This window comes from Lagenorhynchus albirostris, chromosome 5, assembly GCF_949774975.1.
Source record: "Lagenorhynchus albirostris chromosome 5, mLagAlb1.1, whole genome shotgun sequence".
NCBI classification, from domain to species: Eukaryota; Metazoa; Chordata; class Mammalia; order Artiodactyla; family Delphinidae; genus Lagenorhynchus; species Lagenorhynchus albirostris.
In genome coordinates, this window is record NC_083099.1 from 4,182,334 (window position 1) to 4,205,226 (window position 22,893).

General features: G+C 46.4%; 1 protein-coding gene across 1 annotated transcript in view; it reads right to left on the bottom strand.

Moving 5' to 3' along the window:
• Window positions 1-7,608: 7,608 nt before the first annotated feature.
• Window positions 7,609-22,893, bottom strand: part of LOC132520827 (ubiquitin-conjugating enzyme E2 E2) — a 385,603-nt gene continuing 370,318 nt past the window's right edge. The window contains exons 6-7 of the mRNA XM_060149539.1: window positions 8,021-8,109; window positions 7,609-7,638 (exon numbers count right to left, since the gene is read on the bottom strand). Of these exons, the coding sequence (XP_060005522.1) occupies window positions 7,624-7,638; window positions 8,021-8,109 (104 nt within the window). The 3' untranslated portion in view covers window positions 7,609-7,623. The remainder of the gene's footprint in view (window positions 7,639-8,020; window positions 8,110-22,893) is intronic.

Here is a 22,893-nt window from a genome sequence, read left to right on the forward strand (position 1 = left end):
ACAGGCTTCAGTCGTTGTGGCATGCGGGCTCAGAAGTTGTGGCACATGGGCTCCAGTAGTTGTGGCTCACGGACTCTAGAGTGCAGGCTCAGTAGTTGTGGCACACGGGCCCAGCCGCTCCGCGGCATGTGGGATCTTTCCAGACCAGGGATCGAACCCATGTCCCCTGCATCGGCAGGCGGACTCTCAACCACTGTGCCACCAGGGAAGCCCCACGTCCCTCACATTCTTGATAGGCAGTTAACTCGTCCCAGCCATGATCTTGATTCTCCCCTAATCCTCCCACATTCAAATCTCACCCACCCCACGTCCTTCCCATCTGAGTCAATGACGTCACCATCCATCTAGCTGCTCAGTCCTGAAACCTGGACTCACTGTTCATTTCCACCCGCACATCCAGTCTCTCAACAGGTCTTGTTGGCTTTTCCTCCAAGAGCAAGAGGGCAAACCTATCTCACAAGTGCTTCTCAAGCCTTTGCCACGACAGGCTAACACGTCATTGGCCCACGCTAGTCATATGACCCAACCTAAAGTCAAGGGACAGGGAAATTGACTCACCACAAGTGAAAAGAACTGCAGAGTCCCGTGGCCAAGGTCATGGGTACAGGGAGGGGGCACGAAGTGAGGCCATTAATGAATTCTGCCACAAACACCAAAGCGAATTTGTTTTTGTTTTTTAGTTGTTTTTTTTGCTAGGGAGGGATCTATTTATTGTTCAAAGTAGACCACAGATTTTTGACATATCATTTGCTCTGACTACAAAAGGGCTTTCGGAGGAACAGAAGAAGGGCTGTTTGCCCGTGGAGTCGTTGGCAGAGCTGGAAATAGGGGGTTTCCTGGTGCTAGAAACAAAGTGGCAGTGGATGCCTGGCCTTGGAAGGTTTACATCACCCCAAACCCCTCTGGCCTTGAGGGTGGGCTCAGGCACCACGCACACCAGCAGCGAACCGGGGCTGCCCAAAGCATGGTAAGTCATCCCTGGTGCTATGTGCGGTGTTGCCTTTAGGCATATAGAGACTCATAGAGTGAAAATAAATGTCATCTTTCCATCTCTTATTTTTTAACTTTTTAACATCTTTCTTTATTGAAGCATAATTTACATACCATAATATTCATCCACTTTCCTGGGGACCAGGGAAGTCCCGACAATGCAGTTTTAAAACAGTCCCACCAGGCCTTGCCTGGCGGTCCAGTGGTTAAGACTCCGAGCTTCCACTGCAGGGGGCACAGGTTTGATCCCTGGTCGGGGAACTAAGATCCCGCATGCCATGCAGCACGACCAAGGAAAAAAAAACCACTCCCATCATCCCCAAAGTGCCCTCAATTTCCTCTGTACACACTGGCAGTCAATCCTTCTTCCTACCCCATTCCCAAGCAACCACTGATCTGCTTTTTCGTCTCTACATATTTGCCTTTGCTGGACATTTCCTATAAATAGAATCATACAATATGTGGTCCTTTGTGTCTGGTTTCTTTCACTTAGTTTTTGAGATTCACACATGTTGTTGCATTTATCAGTAGTCTGTTTCTTTTTATTGCTGAATAGTCTTTCATTATATGAAGCTAGGGTGTTTTTAACACATGCTAATCTCTGTGTTTAAGAAAGAGAAGGTTGGTTCATGTTCAGAGACTTGGGTAGTCAAGAGTATCTAATGAAATTCAATGACATTGTTTTGGCTTTATTTTGTTTATTTTGAGGATACTTTCTATTTATAGCAAGTGGTCCTGGTTTTCCATTTAGAGTTGTGTGTTAGTTATCTATTGCTGCATAACAATAACCCCCAAACTTAGCAGCTTAAAATAGTAAACATTTCTCATCTCCCTCAGTTTCTGAGGGTCGGACATCTGGGAGTGACTGAGCTGGAAGGTTCTGGCTTGGAGTTTCAGTTAGGATGTCAGCAAGAGCTGCAGTCCTTGGAAGGCTTGACTGGGGTTGGAAGAGCATCTTCTAAGATGGCTCTCTCACATGGCTGTTGGCTGGGGGCCTCAGTTCCTCACTGACTATTGGCAGGAGGCCTCAGTTCTCACCGGGTCCCTCTGTGGGGCTTCTCACAGCGTGGCAGCTGGCTTCCCGCAGAGCAAGTGATTCAAGAGAGTGAGGGACAGGAAGTCCCACTGCCTTTTATGATCTGGTTTCTGAAGTCTCAGACCATCACTTCTGCTTCCTTCTGATCCCTAGAAGTGAGCCACTACCAAGTCCAGCCCACACTCAAGCCATCTACAGACAGGTAGTGGTTTTAAACCAAAATTCCCCTTTAAAGCATATTTAAGTTAAAACTAAGTTAGGTTTAGAAAATGAACAATAGTACAGGTGGTGCATAGAATCAAGACCACGATGACCAAAGTTTGGAAACACAGCTTTAGGCCATGATTTATTTACTGATTTTAGTCCTAAGGAAGCCTTATTAATAATAAAAGTTTGAAAAAAAATAATAAAAGTTTGTGTTTATAAAAAATGTTGTGAGACAAGGGTTGGAGTAGGTAGGATGTACTTCCAATGAGTCCTTAAAGCTCTCAAGGCGTCCCACCGCCTAAGAAGTTAAGTACAATCTCTTCATCTTGTTACACAAGAACGTGATACGGTCCACGTGAACTTTCCAGTCCTTGCTACATATGTGCATATTACCGGCGGATGCAGCATTTCTCAGAAGGACTCCTGTGCCATTTCCGCTGTTCTTGAGAGAACAGCATCTGAGGCCCCCTGAGCTTAAACCAAGTGGAATTGGTTTACTTCCTGAAGGACTCGTCAGAGTCTTGACTACGCTGATACACAGCGGAAAACTCCAAAGAAAGACTCAAACGCACAGATTTCCCCACATTAAAAAAACCCTATAGGGCTTCCCTGGTGGCGCAGTGGTTGAGAGTCTGCCTGCCAATGCAGCGGACACGGGTTCGAGCCCTGGTCCGGGAGGATCCCACATGCCGCGGAGCAACTGGGCCCGTGAGCCACAACTGCTGAGCCTGCACGTCTGGAGCCTGTGCTCCGCAGCAAGAGAGGCCGCGACAGTGAGAGGCCCGTGCACCGCGATGAAGAGTGGCCCTCGCTTGCCACAACTAGAGAAAGCCCTCGCACAGAAACAAAGACCCAACGCAACCAAAAATAAATAAATAAATTAAAAAAAAAAAACCCTATAAACGCCTTGTTTTATGTGCAGAGCATCTCGTGGGACTCTTTCTCTCAGCACTCCTGTAGTGCTGTGGTCAGACCCTGCCTCTTGCCAGCCTCCTGACAGGACTCACCTTTTCCGGCTTCTGTGCAATTAGGTGCATGTCTCCCTATGCCCGGAAGGTGTTTTCATTGCAGATTGAAGTCCTGGCCCCGGTCCCTCCCCTCTCTTCGCTTTGCCATAGTTCCCCACCAGAGGTGGAGTCTGTTTCCCCATCCCTGACTTTGGCCTTGACCATATGACTTGCTTTGGAAAATAGATGTTAGGGGAAGTGACACAGCAGAGACTTGAGATGTGCTGGGGCAGTTGGGTTTGCCCTCTTGTGTCTATGTGTCACCATGGGAACTGGCCAGACTGCACAGATGTGGGGTACTCTAAGCCCCCGCAGAGGGGAGCCAAGCCCAGCAGAGCCTCAGTGTGAGCAGAGCTGCCCGGCCAAGCCAGCCTGGATCAGTCAAACTCAGGCTGACCTGCAGACATGTGGAGGAGTTTCTGGGGGTGTGACGCAGCATTTATTGTGACAGTAGCCAACCAACCAACCTTCCTGTAAAGCCCATCACCCCAGGCCTTTCTGCTTTCCCCCAGACCATCACTGGACTTGATGGTGACCCCCTCCCTCCTTTGAGCCGCTCAGCACCGGCACCGCCTTACGGCTCTCATCAGACCCCTCTTGTGTCTGCCCCACACCCTGTGTTTGGCCATACCCTGCTTGAGGACAGGCACTGTGTCTTCGTCCTCTCTGTGTCCCATGGTGTCTACTGCCTTGTACTCTCTATCAATCTTGGTGGATCTGATGTCAAATGTAGTTCATTTCACAATTCTGGCTCTGATAAGGAATTGTTGCTGGATGTCACTAGTGTAAAGAAAAAGAACAAAAGGCAGCCACAAAAGAGCGTTGTTTCTGTAGCGGAGTTTGTGTTTTCTCCAGTCGATGACCTCCTTTGTTTATTACCTTCACTGGAAGGTTGTAACGACACCTTGGAAGCACTCCAGGGATTGAGGCCTGAGGACAGCCCCTCTCCTGCGGGCGTCTCTTCTGTCACAAGCTGTACCTTCACACAAATACCTCCTTACAGCTATGGGGACTGAACTGTCAATTCTGAAAAAGCCATCAAGGAAATAGGACAGGAGAGATGGAAACAGAATGAGGACCAGCCGGCGGAAATGATGTCATTTCCCCTTACAGTGCTCAGGACACAGTGCTTTCTTTCTATGTCAAAGGGGTGATTTGGAAGCTGGGTCATAGGTCACCATTGACGCCCACTCTCTGAGGACATCCTGCTGTCTGGGCCACTGGCAGCTGTGGGGTCTGTAGTACTGAGAACTCGCTCACCGGGGGAAGTCATGGTTTGGCCACGGCCAAGTACACATGGGGCTGTGGGTTCAGTGACAGCCCGTCTACGGGGCTGCCTAGAGGGGACTTTGGGGCTCTGCTGGGAGATCTTTGGGGCTGTGTGTGATGTGCCAGGGAGACCAAGGACCCAGGCCCTGGGCTGCTCAGCTGGCTCTCCTCCCACCATCCCTCCATCCTGAGATGGGCTCTGTGAACTGCAAGAAAGTTTGGCAAAATACACTGAACACGTATATTCAGCGCTGATCACACCAGAAGAGAAGTGAAAGTTTAGAGCAGCAGTTGGCAAGCTTTCTCTGTAAAAGTCCAGAGTGTCAACATTTTAGGCTTTACAGACCATGGGGCTTCTGTGACAAATACTCAATTCTGCCCCCACTGTCTCCTGGAGTAGAGGTTCCAATAAAACTTTATTTACAGAACAGATCGCAGGTTTGCCCACCTGTCAGGGAGTCGCACTGGGACAGGGACTCATGGGAGCAGGAGTGATGTAAGGTGTCCTCTGCTGGCTGAAGATGAAGAATCCCTCACCACAGCCATCCTGAAGCATATTCCTCCCTCGGAGTTGGCTTGCTAGCAATTCTATTTATTTTAAAGTGTAAGTCTCTCAGTCTCCTGTACTCAGGGTTTTTCCTCTTCCCGTCTTCTCAAACATTACTGCCACAAACATCCAGGCATGTCTGGTGGCAGTGCTGCAGGGGACCCCAGGATCCCCAAATCAATCTCATTTCACAGTCTGGGGACCTGAGGCCCAGGTCCCGATGCCCGTTGGTGACTGAGCAGGGACAAAGTGCATTTGGCTTCTAATCCGCGTGGGTCACCGAATCATGTATGTTGTTGGACAATCCCTTTCTACTGGCGACAACAATACACTGAAAGGTGTGTGTGTGTCTTAGATATCCCATCACACGAAACTCCACAGGGGAGAGATCCTATCTTACGTCACTTTTTATTATGTTCTTAAATTAAAATAATCACAAAAATAGCACGTGCTTGTAAAAATGAATGAAACGATTAAGAAGCACATAGAGTAAAAGAAGGTGCCCTTTCATCCACCAGCATCTCCTCCCTGGACCCTCCAGAGATAACTACATCTCCCCCCAGCATGTTGTTATGAAAAAATTCAAATACACAGAAATACTAACTTTGCAGTGAGCATCTGTATATCCATCTAGATTCTCAGATGAGTATTTTACTTGACTTGCTTTATCACATATCTGTGCATCTGTGTACCTATGCCTCTATTCAGCCATCAATTCATTTTTTTTAATGCATGAATATTTCTGCTGTGAAATATGTAAGGACTGTAAATAGCTTCCCAGCCATTCAGGCCAAGTTTGCAGACAGATGAATTAAGAGCACTTTGTATTTTGTGACTGTGGATAAAAGACTGTTTGCAGAGTTTTCAGTGAGTTATGTTAGTGCCTTTTGAGTTGAAATCATGAAATATTAAAAAACAGAAGAGAATTCAGGGGTCATCTTATCCAACTATTTTTACTTGTTAGGAAATAATAACAATATTAAGTGAGCACTTAAGATGCCAGCCTTGCATTATGTCATTTAATTCCACTTAACCATCACATTAACAAATGTCAGTTCTAGCCTCCAACAAAGAATTAGACTCAGAAAATACTTGGGTAAATCAAACAAGGTTGGTCACTAAATGACACAGGAGGAAATCAGCACGGCACCAAACTTCTCCAATGAGACAGAAGTCAAAGCTTTCAGGGTTTCCCCCAAAGGGCCACATCAACTCTTTTTTTTTTTTTTGGAGGGGCGTATTTCAGAGTCATTTGCAGACATCATCAAGAATACAAGAGGGCTGGGCTTCCCTGGTGGCGCGGTGGTTGAGTGTCCGCCTGCCGATGCAGGGGACACGGGTTCATGCCCCCGTCTGGGAAGATCCCACATGCCGCGGAGCGGCTGGGCCCGTGAGCCATGGCCGCTGAGCCTGCGCGTCCGGAGCCTGTGTTCCGCAACGGAAGAGGCCACAACAGTGAGAGGCCCGCGTAACGCAAAAAAAAAAAAAAAAAAAAAAAACAAGAAATAGAACAGAAACATCACTCCGGAAAGAGCCTAGCTCCCTTTCCAACCTGATATTTTTCCACCACAGGTTATTTTTGCCTGTTCTAGAGCTTCATTTAAATGGAATTTTACACACACACACGCACGCACGCACACACTCTGCAGTCTTTTGTGTAAGCTAGCACTGGCTAGCTCCTCCCCCACCCACGCACACATACCCACAAATAACCAGGTTTGCTTTCTTTTCCCTAGGGGTCATGCTCTACACGCTGTCCTGACGTTTGCTGGGTGGCTAGGAGCTGACAGTCTGGAGGATCTGGTTAGAAACCCTCCCCTGACACTTACTAGCTAAGCAATTTGGAGCAGGTGTTTTAACTTCCGTGCGCCCTGACGGCCTCTTCTATTGTAGAATGGGAACTGCATTACCGGTCCCAACCTCACGGGGCGCTACGTGGCATAAACAGCCAAGGACTGGAACGGGGTGGGGGGGGCGGGGGCAGGGCTGGTCCCTGGGGGTGAGCGCAGCTGCTCCACCGCGGCCCCCACAAGGGCCCCCCCCACCGCCACCCCGGACGTCTGTGATCTTCAGGGAGCTGCCCTGAGGCCACTGGAGCCCCTCCCCAAATACACAGAGAGCTGCAGATGCGCAACAGAGAAGAGGGATGGACTGGTTTATGCCCCACATGTGCGTTTCACAGGCGTTTCTGTCCCGGGACTGACGGTGTGCGGGTTGCGGGTCTGGCTCCCCTGCTCTGGGCTGAGGACGCGCAAGGTGACTTGCACTCCGCAGCTCCCTCGGGTCAGGCCGAGGCCCGCGGAGGTGGCCCCTGCGTGGTTGCCCGCTCCCTGTGCCCCTGTCCCCATCCCTTCCAGGCACCTCCTGGGAGCACCTGTGCGGTGAGCATCTCACTGGTCCTGGGTCCCCACCTCTGATGGCGTTCCCAGCACTTCTGTCCATTAATCCTCGATTAATCCACATCTGTGGGCAGGGGCCTGGCCCAGGCTGTGGCAGGAGCCGCGGGGACAGGAAGCTTGCTGGTCAGGATGGACCTGTCATTTCATCTTCCTGGGCCCTTTTTCTCTCTAGGTAAAGTGGGGCTGGGGCGTCGGGGTGGAAACCAGGTCGCCAGAAAGGTCCCATTTAAGGACTCTGAGTCTAGGGGGGGTTTCCTCAGAGCTGCCTGACGTGAAGGTGGCCGGTTCTGCAAACATCAACTTGTGATGCGTGAGGCATGCTTGGAAATAACGCTTAGAAGGTGAGTGGTGGCTGTGACGACAGGAAGGTGATGAGTTAGAGAAAAGGGATGTCTGTGAAAGAGAGCAAAAACAAAAAAAAAGAAGTGGAGGTTCTGAATCAACGAGAGGGAAGCGATCAGGTGAGGGCGAGAGCAGGTAGAGGTCCCGTGTGCCCTGGAGCCCCGCCCAGAGGGGCCCGCCACTGACACCCTCCCCCCCCCCCCCCCCCGCTGTTACTGCTCACCTGTAAAGCCGCCAAGAGTCCCTCCCGAACTACACAGTAGTGCTTTACTCTCAAGAGTGTGTGGATTTGGAAGAACACGGAGACGGGCCCTGAATAAAAGTCAGGAACGGGCTTCAATGCAACAGATATTCTCTGATGCAAATGCATGATGAGAGCTTTTCTGGTCTGCACCCCATGTGGGGCTATGAAGGTGTGCAGCACACTGGCCGGTCTCGGGGGCGAGGTGCTGGGCTGGGGGCCAGCCGCAGAGTCAGCCCTCAGTGGTCCTACTGAATCCTCATCCAAGGGCTTTTCAGCTGAAGACAGTCACTCCTCCCCAGGGCAGGGCAGGCAGGCAGGAGACCCTCCAAGGAAGCTGCCATTCCTTCCCAAGCTTATCTCCTGGCCTGTGGGAGTTACCGTCCTAAGGAAGCAACCCAGGACAGAACCCAGGGAACTGGGTGAAAAGCCAACTCCACGAGGATGGAGAATAATGCCCTGGCTGAGGGAAGGAGGCTAGAAGGAGTCCCTCAGGAAGCCCTGGCCCCCATCAGCATCTCATGCTCACCTCAGCCGAGGAGGAGAGGCCCCTACAGGGAAAGTTCTGAAGGGTCTGCTCAGAGGGCAAGGGCATGGAGAAAAGGGGAAGGGGCCGGCCTGGAGAGAGAGCTGGAGAGACTGGGAAGTGGGTGCTGCTCTAGAGGAAATCACGAGTAACACCTGCTCCGCACGGGGGCCCCAGGGGGAGGCTCTGGGGTGCAGCCAGGGAGCCTGGATCCAAGGCAGTGGGACTCCCAGTCTCAGCAAAGACCCCGCGCGCAAGCTTGGCCCAGGATGGGCAGAACACCCTCCCCTATGCAAGATCACCTTGGCTCTGACAGTGGGTTCACGAGTCGTTGTGTGTCTTGGCCAGTTGGAGCTGTTTTAACAAACCGGCATAGACTGGTAGGCTCAGACAACAAACACTTGTTCCTCGCACTTCCGGAGGCTGGAGGGCAGGTCAAGGTGGCAGCAGATCCAGTGTCTGGTTGGGGGCCCCTTCCTGGGCAGACAGCTGACCTCGCCACATGGCAGGAGGAGGCTGAGTGGGAGAGCTCTCTGGGTCCCTTTTACAAGGGCACTAATCCCACCACGAGGGCTCCCCTCTCATGTCCTAATCACCCCCAACACCATCGCACTGGGTTAGGATGTCAACACGAAGCGAGGGGGGTGAGACTCGATCCCGTAACACTCAATCAGGCCTCCAAACCAGAGTGTCCTGGATTGTGTAAGATCCTCAGTTCCTTCACAGGACCGTGGGGAGCGGGGGGTTAAGGCACAGTTTCCCTTGAGTCTGACACTGAATTCCTCCACTCTGTGGAACGTGGGGGTGGAGTCTGAGCTGAGTAAATTTAACGTAGTGAAACACAGAACTGTGACACACGTTACGCACCACATTGAGGAGTTTGTGCTCGCAAGCCCACAGCCTGAACAGAGATAAATATTAAAAACCTCACCAGCACTGTGAGAATTAAATAATGATACAAGAGAAGATCAAAGCTGTCCACAAGGAATGACACAGTGAGGAAGTGCTGGAAGGGGAGTTCCTGGACCCTGAGGCCTTCTCTGAGCTCCCAGGCCAGGAGCACGGCTGCTGCCCTGCCTGGGGCTCAGCCAGTCCCTTCAAGCCCACCCTCCGAGTCTTGGTTTGAATGCCCAACTCTTGCACCCATTCCCAGCCCCAAGTAGGCCGGCTCCCCTGCTATTCTCTCCTCAGCATAGCCTCTGCTGAGACACATCCCGGTCATCATAAATGATGGATTCCGCACTGGACCTGAGCTCAGGGTCAGGGTGGTATCTGTCCTGTTCTCTGGGGCGTTCAGAATCTAGTCTTCCGTCCAAAATACCAGTGCAGAGGGACTCTGTCCTGAGTTTGCTTTATCACCCAGTGGATTTTCTCTCCTGGAAGCCCCTCCCTCTCCCTGCCCAAGCGGCCCCTTACCAGGAAAACCACAGAGATGGGCCGGGGCTTGCCCTGTGTGGAAAGAGAAACCCATCAATACTAGAAGCAAAAATCCTGACGACATGAAACTTCTCGGGGCGACGGGGTAGGTTTATTATCTCTATTGTGGAGATGGTTTCCCGGATGTTTACGCAAGTCAAAACTTATCAAATGGTACGCTTGCATACACGCAGTTGATTGTGGTCGTTTGCCTCTCATAAAGGCTGTTGAAAAATAAAGTGTGGCTTTGAGCTGGCTCTCAGCTCTGAATATGTAAAGTGGAAATAAGTTTTGAAAGCCTAGTTCTTAAGAAAGAAAAGCACCTTTGAATCTCAGACCTGTTTCCTTGTTTTTGTTTTTGTTGATGTTGCTGTTGTTTTCCTGGCCGCGCAGCTTGTGGGATCTTAGTTCCCCGACCAGGGATTGAACCCGGGCCATCGGCAGTGAGAGTGTGGAGCCCTAACCACTAGACCGCCGGGGAAGTCCCCAGGCCTGGTTCAAACTGTCAGGAGCTGGATGTGGTGGGCCTAGGACACTGGGACCAGAGCCGCCCCCAGACACTGGCTGGGAGCAGTGGGGGCTGGTCCACCCCAGACTCAGGTCCCCTCCAGGGCGCCTGCCCTGGCGGTCAGGGTACTGCTGGGACTGGTCCAGAGAGCATGCGTCCAGAGCCACCTGGCTAGGTCTAGCACCAAGGAGGAGTGGGGATGGAAACACGGCTTTGCCACTTCGGGAGAGGAGCATGACTCGCAGGTGACAGGATCTGAGCTTCGAGGTGGGGTCCCCGAGAAGGTGCAGTGTTCTGGGATTCTGCCTCAGAGTGAGCCCCCAAAGACAGGTGGGGGCGTGGACACCTCAGACAGGTCAGGGGACTTGAGAGCAAAGCCATGACCATCTGCCTCTCCAGCCTGTGGCCCGGATGCCAGCCCTCCCGGAGAATCCTGCTGGGGAGCTCTGAGCGATCTTGGGCACCCCTCCAGGGACAGTCCTGGTGGTCCAGCCATGGCCACAGAGGCCACACAGAGGCTGGCGGGACAGAGGGCACACCCTGGGGCAGCTTTCCGTCACTTCGGTCACCTGAGGAGCAAGTACCCAATAGGGCAGGATTTTTATGCTGGAAGCAACCAGTTGTTTTGAATTGGCCAGATTAGGTTTTCTGCCTTCAGCAGAAACAAGGGCTCAAGAGCTGAGTTCATTTTAGTAGGAGACGACAAATAGAGACAGTTCTATCTTCGAGCCCTTGAACTGCTGACTCTGGGCTGGTCAACCTTCAACCTGCTGGAAATGAATGCAGATGGCCCTGCTGGGGGCTAAGGAAGACTAGCCCATCTCCAGAAAGGAGTCGAAGTCTTGGAGGTTCAGGAGGACATCTGGGCCTTGGAAGGGGACACGGAACAGCAGAAGCTCAGAGTTAGAAAGCCCAATCCCCGCTTTGATGTGGTTGAAAAACCACAGGGGACTTGAGTCCTGCTTCATCTCCTAAGTCCCCCACAGATGCAGGCAGCTCTCAGCAAGGTGGGCTCGAAGCAGAGCTGAGCCAGGATCCGAGGCAGTGCTATGATCTGGCCCTGGCCTCCCTGGCTAAGTGGAGGGCTCAGTCGCATGGTGGCAGCCCCGCTGTCAGCATGAGGGGCTGGCAGGGCGTGTTTAGGGCTGTGTTTGAGATGGGAGCAAAGGAAGTGGTGCCCAAGAGGACAGCCTTCGTGATCTAGTCATCTTTATTCAGTCATTATTCATATCGTAACCCAAACAGAAGACACATCTTATAATGCTAAAATGAAGGGTTTAGAAGTGAGTTGTTTGGTCTCCTGCGGAAAAACAATTATATCCTATTTGCAAACCTTCCTTGAAGATCTACGCAATGAGATAACCCTGTCACACTCACTAGGATGGCTAAAATCAAAATCACAAGTGTTGGCAATGGTGTGGAGAAACTGGAACCGTCACACATCGCTGGTGGGAATGTAACATGGTGCAGCCACTGTGGAAAACAGTATGGAGGTTCCTCAAACAGGTAAATATGGTTACCATACAACCCAGCAATTCCCACTCCTAGGTATTCACCCCAGAGAACTGAAAATGTATATTCACATAAAAACCCGTCCATGAAGGCTCATAGCAGTATTTTTCATAACAGACCCAAAGCGGAAGCAATCCACATGTCTATCGACTGATAAGTAAAATATGGTCTATCCACACAATGATTACTCAGCACAGAAAGGAATGAAGTACGGATACATGCTACAACATGGACGTGCTGAGTGAAAGAAGCCAGATAGGAAAGGCCGCATGGTGTATGATTCCACTTATATGAGATATCCATACCAGGCAAATTCACAGAGACAGGAAGTAGGTTAGTGATTGCCAGGGTCTGGGGGTGAGGATGGATGTGGGATGGATGCAGAGTGACAGCTAATGGGTATGCGGCCTCTTTTTAGAATCGTGGAATGTTCTGGAATTAGTTGGGATGGTTGCACAACTTCATGCTAAAACCCACTGAAGTGTATACTTTAAGAAGGTGAATTTTATGGTATGTGACTTATATCTTGAGTTTTAGGCAGCACTCTCTTTAAGAATACTCTTCTGAGCCCCATGTCAGGCTTCCCAACTTGGGGGTCCGGCAACGGGGGGAGGAATTCCTAGAGAATCAGACTTTGAAGCCTAGTGGGGTTTGATTGCAGGACTTCGACAGGACTGGGGGAGACAGAGACTCCACTCTTGGAGGGCACACACAAAGTAGTATGTGCATCAGGACCTGGGGGAAGGAGCAGTGACCCCATAGGAGACTGAACCAGACCTACCTGCTAGTGTTGGAGGGTCTCCTGCAGAGGCGGGGGGGTGGCTGTGGCTCACTGTGGGGACAAGGACACTGGCAGCAGAAGTTCTAAGAAGTACTCCTTGGCATGAGCCCTCCCGGAGTCTGCCATTAGCCCCACCAAAGTGCCTGTAGCCTCTAGTGCTGAGTCGCCTCAGGCCGAACAACCCAAGAGGGAGGGAACCCAGCACCCCCCCATCAGCAGACAAGTGTATTTGTTTTACTGAGCTCTGCCCACCAGAGCAACACCCAGCTCTACCCACCACCAGTCCCTCCATTAGGAAGCCTGTACAAGCCTCTTAGATAGCCTCATCCACCAGAGGGCAGACAGCAGGAGCAAGAAGAACTACAATCCTGCAGCCTGTGGAACAAAAACCACAATCACAGAAAGACAGACAAAAGGAAAAGGCAGAGGGCTATGTACCAGATGAAGGAACAAGATAAAACCCCAGAAAAACAATTAAAGGAAGTGGTGATAGGCAACCTTCCAGAGAAAGAATTCAGAATAATGATAGTGAAGATGATCCAGGACCTCAGAAAAAGAATGGAGAAGATGCAAGAAATGTTTAACAAAGACCTAGAAGAATTAAGGAACAAACACCTAGAAGAATTAAAGAACAAACAAACAGAGATGAACAATACAATAACTGAAATGAAAAATGCACTAGAAGGAATCAATAGCAGAACAACTGAGGCAGAAGAACAGATAAGTGACCTGGAAGACAGAATGGTGGAATTCACTGCTGCAGAACAGAATAAAGAAAAAAGAATGAAAAGAAATGAAGTCAGCCTAAGAGACCTCTGGGACAACATTAAATGCACCAACATTCACATTATAGGGGCTCCAGAAGGAGAAGAGAGAGAGAAAGGACCCGAGAAAATATTTGAAGAGATTACAGTCCAAAACTTCCCTAACATGGGAAAGGAAATAACCACCCAAGTCCAGGAAGCACAGAGAGTCTCAGGCAGGATAAACCCAAGGAGAAACATGCCGAGACACATGGTAATCAAATTGACAAACATTAAAGACAAAGAAAAACTATTAAAAGCAACAAGGGAAAAATGACAAATAACATACAAGGGAACTCCCATAAGGTTAACAGCTGGTTTCTCAGCAGAAACTCTACAAGCCAGAAGGGAGTGGCATGATATATTTAAAGTGATGAAAGGGAAGAACTTACAATCAAGATTACTCTACGCGGCAAGGATCTCATTCAGATTCGATAGAGAAGTCAAAAGCTTTACAGACAAGCAAAAGCTAAGAGAATTCAGCACCACCAAACCAGCTCTACAACAAATGCTAAAGGAACTTCTCTAAGTGGGAAACACAAGAGAAGAAAAGGACCTACAAAAAAAAAAAAAAAAAAAAAAACCAAAACAGTTAAAAATATGGTAATAGGAACATACATATTGATAATTACCTTAAATGTGAATGGATTAAATGCTCCAACCAAAAGACACAGGCTCACAGAATGAATAAAAAAACAAGACCCATATATATGCTGTCTACAAGAGAACCACTTCAGACCTAGGGACACATACAGACTGAAAGTGAGGGGATGGAAAAAAATATTCCATGCAAATGGAAATCAAAAGAAAGCTGGAGTAGCAATACTCATATCAGATAAAATAGACTTTAAAATAATGTTAAGAGACAAGGAAGGACACTACATAATGATCAAGGGATCAATCCAAGAAGAAGATATAACAATTATAAATATATATGCACCCAACATAGGAGCACCTCAATACATAAGGCAAATGCTAACAGCTATAAAAGAGGAAATCGACAGTAACAAAATAATAGTGGGGGACTTCAACACCTCACTTACACCAATGGACAGAGCATCCAGACAGAAAATTAATAAGGAAATGGAAGCCTTAAATGACACAATAGACCAGACAGATTTTAATTGATATTTATAGGACAGTCCATCCAAAAACAGCAGATTACACTTTCTTCTCAAGTGCACACGGAACATTCTCCAGGATAGATCACACCTTGGGTCACAAATCAAGCCCTGGTAAATTTAATAAAATTAAAATCATATCAAGCATCTTTTCTGACCAAAACGCTATGAGATTAGAAATCAATTACCGGGAAAAAAACCCACAAACATATGGAGGCTAAACAACGCATTAATAAATAACCAAGAGATCACTGAAGAAATCAAAGAAGAAATCAGAAAAAACCTAGAGACAAATGACCACGAAAACATGACGATCCAAAAACCTATGGGATGCAGCAAAAGCAGTTCTAAGAGGAAAGTTTATAGCAATACAAGCCTACCTCAAGAAACAAGAAACATCTCAGATAAACAATCTAACCTTACACCTAAAGGAACTAGAGAAAGAAGAACAAACAAAACCCAAAGTTAGTAGAAGGAAAGAAATCATAAAGATCAGAGCAGAAATAAATGAAATAGAAACAAAGAAAACAATAGCAAAGATCGATAGAACTAAAAGCTGGTTCCTTGAGAAGATAAATAAAACTTAAAACTATTAGCCAGACCCATCAAGAAAAAGAGGGAGAGGACTCAAATCAATAAAATTAGAAATGAAAAAGGAGAAGTTACAATGGACACTGCTGTAATACAAAGCATCATAAGAGACTACTACAAGCAACTCTATGCCAATAAAATGGACAACCTGGAAGAAATGGACAAATTCGTAGAAAGGTATAACTTTCCAAGACTGAACCAGGAAGAAATAGAAAATATGAACAGACCAATCACAAGTAATGAAATTGAAACTGTGATTAAAAATATTCCAACAAACAAAAGTCCAGGACCAGATGGCTTCACAGATGAATTCTATCAAACCTTTAGAGAAGAGCTAACACCCATCCTTCTCAAACTCTTCCAAAAAATTGCAGAGGAAGGGATACTCCCAGACTCATTCTACGAGGCCACCGTCACCCTGATACCAAAACCAGACAAAGATACTACAAAAAAAGAAAATTACAGACCAATATCACTGATGAATATAGATGCAAAAATCCTCAACAAAATACTAGAAAACAGAATCCAACAACATATTAAAAAGATCATACACCATGATCAAGTGGGATTTATCCCTGAGATGCAAGGATTCTTCAATATATGAAATCAATCAGTGTGATACACCAATTAACAAACTGAAGAATAAAAGCCATATGATCATCTCAGTAGATGCAGAAAAAGCTTTTGAAAAAATTCAACACCCATTTATGATAAAAACTCTCCAGAAAGTGGGCACAGAGGGAACCTACCTCAACATAATAAAGGTCATATACAACAAACCCACAGCAAACATCATTCTCAATGGTAAAAACTGAAAGCATTTCCTCTAAGATCAGGAACAAGACAAGGATGTCCACTATTGCCACTATTGTTCAACATAGTTTTGGAAGTCCTAGTCATGGCAATCAGAGAAGAAAAAGAAATAAAAGGAATACAAACTGGAAAAGAAGAAGTAAAACTGTCACTGCTTGCAGATGACATGATACTATACATAGAAAATCCTAAATATGCCACCAGAAAACCACTAGAGCTAATCAATGAATTTGGTAAGGTTGCAGGATACAAAATTAATGCACAGAAATCTCTTGCATTCCTATACACTAACAGTGAAAGATCAGAAAGAGAAATTAAGGAAACAATCCCATTCACCATTGTAAGAAAAAGAATAAAATACCTAGGAATAAACCTACCTAAGGAGGTAAAAGACCTGTACTCAGAAAACTATAAGACACTGATGAAAGAAATCAAAGATGACACAAACAGATGGAGAGATATACCATATTCTTGGGTATGGATTGGAAGAATCAATATTGTGAAAATGACTATACCATCCAAAGCAATCTACAGATTCAATGCAATCCCTATCAAATTACCAATGGGCTTTTTTACAGAACTAGAACAAAAAAAATCTTAAAATTTGTATGGAGACACAAAAGACCCCGAATAGCCAAAGCAATGTTGAGGGAAAAAAACAGAGGTGGAGGAATCAGACTCCCTGACTTCTGACTATACTACAAAGCTACAGGCATCAAGACAATATGGTATCAGCACAAAAACAGACATATAGATCAATGAAACAGGGGAGAAAGCCCAGAGATAAACCCACGCACCTATGGTCAACTAATATAAGACAAAGTAGGCTAGAACATACAATGGAGAAAAGACAGTCTCTTCAGTAAGTGGTGCTGGGAAAACTGGACAGCTCCATGTAAAAGAATGAAATTAGCACACTTCCTAACACCATACACAAAAATAAACTCAAAATGGATTAAAGACCTAAATGTAAGACTGGACACTATAAAACTTAGAGGACAACATAGGAAGAACAGTCTTTGACATAAATCACAGCAAGATCTTTTTTGACCCACCTCCTAGAGAAATGGAAATAAAAACAAAGATAAACAAATGGGACCTAATGAAACTTAAAAGCTTTTGCACAGCAAAGGAAACTATAAGCAAGATGGAAGTCCTCAGAATGGGAGAAAATTTTTGCAAATGAATCAATGGACAAAGGATTAATCTCCAAAATAACAGCTCATGCAGCTCAATATTAAAAAACCAAACAACCCAATCCAAAAATGGGCAGAAGACCTAATTAGACATTTCTCCAAAGAAGACATACAGATGGCCAAGAGGCACATGAAAAGCTGCTCAACATCACTAATTATTAGAGAAATGAGAATCAAAACTACAATGAGGTATCACTGGTTAGAATGGGCATCATCAGAAAACCTACAAACAACAAGTGCTGGAGAGGATGTGGAGAAAAAGGAACCCTCTTGCACTGTTGGTGGGAATGTAAATTGATACAGCCACTATGGAGAACAATACGGAGGTTCCTTAAAAAACTAAATATAGAATTACCATATGATCCAGCAATCCCACTACTGGCCATATACCCAGAGAAAACCATAATTCAAAAAGACACTTGCACCCTAATGTTCATTGCAGCACTATTTACAATAGCCAGGTCATGGAGGCAACCTAAATGCCCATCGGCAGATGAATGGATATAGAAGATGTGGTACATATATACAATGGAATAGTACTCAGCCATAGAAGGGAACAAAATTGGGTCATTTGTAGAGCTGTGGATGTACCTAGAGAGTGTCATACTGAGTGAAGTTAGTCAGAAAGAGGAAAACAAATATTGTATATTAACACATATATGTGGAATCTAGAAAAATGGTACAGATAAACCAGTTTGCAAGGCAGAAACAGAGACACAGATGTAGAGAACAAATGTATGGACCAAGGGGGGAAAGTGGGGGTGGGGTGGGATGAATTGGGAGATTGGGATTGATATATATACACTAACATGTATAAAACAGATAACTAATAAGAACCTGCTGTATAAAAAAATAAAATAAAATTCAAAAAAAGAAAAAAAAAAAGAACACATTTGCACTCAAACTTGCACCCCTCCCTCATAGTCTCTGATGGTTGTAACAGCTGCAACTTCTATTAACAATACTTTTTTTTCCCTCCTCTGGCAAAACCCCAAGGAGGGAAAAATGCTACAACTTTCTAAATTGCTCCCTGGAATGACTGGAATAGTCACTTCTTCCAATAACTTCTTCTTCAAAATGAAAAGGCAAGAAGTTTCTTTTATAGTTTGGGGCATCTGTGGAAGAGGGGGATGGACACTGAATCATGTTCCTGTCTTAAAGAGGGGTTTAAACAGGTCCTCTGATCTTTTAAATGTTGAAAAAGATTATTTTTGAAACTGATGTTTAAATAGAGAAAGTAAGATTTCAGAAATTGCAGCTTCAAAGCCGGAATTCACGAAGCCGTATAGAAGTTCTAAAGCAGTATCACTAATAAAATTAAAGTGCTTCTAACAGTTATAAGGGCATTCTTTTGTGAATAAAAGAATTTCTTGGGCTTCCCTGGTGGCGCAGTGGTTGAGAGTCCGCCTGCTGATGCAGGTTCGTGCCCCGGTCTGGGAAGATCCCACGTGCTGCGGAGCGGCTGGGCCCGTGAGCCATGGCCGCTGAGCCTGCGCGTCCGGAGCCTGTGCTCCGCAGCGGGAGGAGCCGCAACGGTGAGAGGCCCGCGCACCGCAAAAAAAAAAAAAAAAAAAAAAAAAAAAAAAAAAAAGAATTTCTTACAGGGCTCCAACATATCTTGGGCTAAAGAGGAAGGCAGAAACATTGAAAATGTAGATTTTGTTTTATAAGAACGAGAGCACGTGATAGATCTTACTTCATAGGGATTTTTTAAAATGTAATTTTCATTTTACATTGGCGTATAGTTGATTTTCAATGTTGTGTTAGTTTCAGGTGTACAGCAAAGTGATTCAGTTATACATATACATGCATCTATTCTTTTTCAAATTCGTTTCCCAGGTAGGTTATTACAGAATACGAGCAGGGCTCCCTGTTTCCAGGTCCCGGGGCATCCCTGGCCACACTGGCTTTGAGCCCACCCTGAGATTTGAGGAGGGGCAGGGTTTTTCTCTGTTGACCCAGCTGTTCCTACCCCCGCCAACGCACCTGCTCTGATTTGCCTTCTTCAGTGAATAAAATCACCAGATTCTGACTCCTTGATATGTTACAGAACGGCAGCAGGTGACCAACCTACAGAAATTGGCACCTCCCGCCCTACCCCACCCCCGTGCACTGGCAGGAAGTTTCACACTCACTTGCCTGGTCTCGAAACAAGCTCCCCCTTTCTCAAATGAAGACCACCGACTCCTCTGGAATTCCTTATCAGGACTGAAGCAGGCCTGCCTTGGGGGGCCCCAGAGGAAAAAACACCTAATACGGATATTGCAGACTGGCCATCCACAACTTAGAAAACACAGCCTTTGGGGGCTGTCCCTATGCTTAGGGACACAGCAAGCACCAGCTTCAAGGAGCTTTGTCTAGAAGCCCTTTCTCATCGGGGCTGGCCGCAGCTGGAGAGCCACCTCTAGGTCCTGTTGGGCTCAGCCTCCTTCACTGGGCTGCGAGTCTGGTTTTATTTTGGCCACGTCAAATTCTGGCTGGAATCCGTGCTCGTATTGCCAGCTCATTCGTTATGCCCATGAAATAACAATGCTAGCAATAATAGCAATGAATAATAACAACAACAATATACCTCATTTCCTCAGCACTTAAAAGCTGCCCAACGCTGGGCTAAATGTTTAAGCTAAATATTCTCATTTAATCTTCATAAACCCATAGGGGTAAATAAGCACCCTAAACCCACGCCAGCCAGGATGCTTTGCCTGCATCCCAAACCCACTGACGACTCTCTCTTCTGTGCACAGCCTAGGCCCTAAGAATCAGGCTGCATTTCAAATCCCCAGAGGGCTGAACCCGGACAGGCTGTCACACCCCTGGAGGTCGCAGTCCCTGGGGGCTGTCATTGTTGGTGAGGTCCTACCACAGATGGATGGCAAAGCCATGTGCCTGTCTCTTCATGTCAAAGATTAAGGGATCCCTTTTCTCCACACCCTCTCCAGCGTTTATTGTTTGTAGATTTTTTGATGCTGGCCATTCTGATTGGTGTGAGATGATACCTCATTGTAGTTTTGATTTGCATTTCTCTCATGATTAGTGATGTTGAGCATCCTTTCATGTGTTTGTTGGCAGTCTGTATATCTTCTTTGGAGAAATGTCTATTTAGGTCTTCTGCCCATTTTTGGATTGGGTTGTTTGTTTTTTTGATATTGAGCTTCATGAGCTGCTTGTAAATTTTGGACATTAATCCTTTGTCAGTTGATTTGCAAATATTTTCTCCCATTCTGAGGGTTGTCTTTGACATGAAGAGACAGGCACATGGCTTTGCCATCCATCTGTGGTAGGACCTCACCAACAATGACAGCTCTATTTACAATAGCCAGGGCATGGAAGCAACCTAAGTGTCCATCAACAGATGAATGGATAAAGAAGATGTGGCACGTATATACGATGGAATATTACTCAGCCATAAAAAGGAACGAAACTGAGTTATTTGTAGTGAGGTGGATGGACCTAGAGACTGTCATACAGAGTGAAGTAAGTCAGAAAGAGAAAAACAAATACCGTATGCTAACACATATATATATGGAATCTAAAAAAAAAAAAAAGGTCATGAAGAACCTAGGGGCAAGACGGGAATAAAGATGCAGACGTAGAGAACGTACTTGAGGACACGGGGAGGGGGAAGGGTAAGCTGGGACAAAGTGAGAGAGTGGCATGGACATATATGCACTACCAAAGGTAAAATAGATAGCTAGGGGGAAGCAGCCACACAGCACAGGGAGATCAGCTCGGTGCTTTGTGGCCACATAGCAGGGTGGGATAGGGAGGCTGGGAGGGAGGGAGACGCAAGAGGGAAGAGATATATGTATATGTATAACTGATTCACTTTGTTATAAAGCAGAAACTAACACACCATTGTAAAGCAATTATACTCCAATAAAGATGTTAAAAAAAAAAAGAATACTAAAAAAAAAAGGGTTAAGGGAAAGGTCACGCTCTCTGAAAAATCAGAAAGAAAACCACGCAACTGGTAAATCTGTATCAGAGGAAAGCAAAGTCTGTCTTTGTCTGGTGGACACTCAACATTATTCTGTGAACTTGAACCCTTTCTTCTTTTTTTTTTTTTTTTAACCCCTTCTTGCTAGAACTCGCTCTTTGGGCTTAGTGGACCACTTGATGTCTCTGTAGGGGAGGTGTTTCCCAAGCTCATTTTCTCCGACTGTCTGTCTCAAGTTCTTGAGCCGTAGATTTTCAGGCCGTATAAAATGCAGATGGAAAAACAATTTCTCCCTTAATTTCTTTTTCTCTCTCATCTTATTTAAAACACGCTTTGCAGAACCCTCTTACACTGTTGGTGGGAATGTAAACTGGGGCAGCCACTATGAAGAAAGGTATGGAGGTTCCTCAAAAACCTAAAAATAGAGCTACCATATGATCCTGCAATCCCACTCCTGGGCATATACCTAGACAAGACTATAATTCAAAAAGATACATGTACCGCAATGTTCATTGCAGCACTATTTACGATAGCCAGGACATGGAAGCAATCTAAATGTCCATCGACAGATGAATGGATAAAGAAGATGTGATTGATATATATACATATAATACACACACATACACACACACAAGAATATCAGCCATAAAAAAGAATGAAATAATGCCATTTTCAGACACATGGGTGGAGGACCTAGAGATTATCCTACTAAGTGAAGTCAGACAGAGAAAGACAAAAATCATATGATATTGCTTATATGTGGAATCTAAAATATGATACAAATCAACATGTCTATGTAAGAAAAACAGACTCACAGACATAGCGAACAGACTTGTGGTTGCCAAGGGGGTGAGGGTTGGTAGAGGGATGGAGTGGGAGGCTGGGGTTAGCAGATGGAAGCATTTACATACGGAATGGAAAAACAACAAGGTCCTACTGTAGAGCACAGGGAACTATATTCAATATCCTATGATAAACCATAATGGAAAAGAATATGAAAAAGAATATATATATGTATAACTGAGTCAGTTTTCTGGACAGCAGAAATTAAGACAACATTGTAAATCAGCTCTATTTCGATAAAATTAAAAAAAAATGAAAGAACCCTTCGGAGCCTGAGTGATTGAGTTGTGGTGAACACATCCTCGTGTTAACCAGAATTAGCAGTAAGTTGTTCCAGGGCTGCAACATTGACTGAGGTTTCAAAACCAAAACATTTCCCAAGAAACTATGCAGATTATTATTAGTAGAGTCTTTAAATTCCTTCTTAGAAACTGGTAGTGAATGAATCCTAAATATATAAATAGTAGAAACCAAAACAGGACAACCCCTCATTGGCGTTTATTTTTTTCTTTTTCTTTTTTTTTTGCGGTACGCGGGCCTCTCACTGTTTGTTGTGGCCTCTCCCGTTGCGGAGCACAGGCTCCGGACGCGCAGGCTCAGCGGCCATGGCTCACGGGCCCAGCCGCTCCACGGCATGTGGGATCTTCCCGGACCGGGGCACGAACCCGTGTCCCCTGCATCGGCAGGCGGACTCTCAACCACTGCGCCACCAGGGAAGCCCCCATTGGCGTTTATTTTAAACCCACTCCATACGTGAGATTTCCACACGCCCTCCAGGCTCTGCGTGAGGTGAGTGGACCTCCCCTCG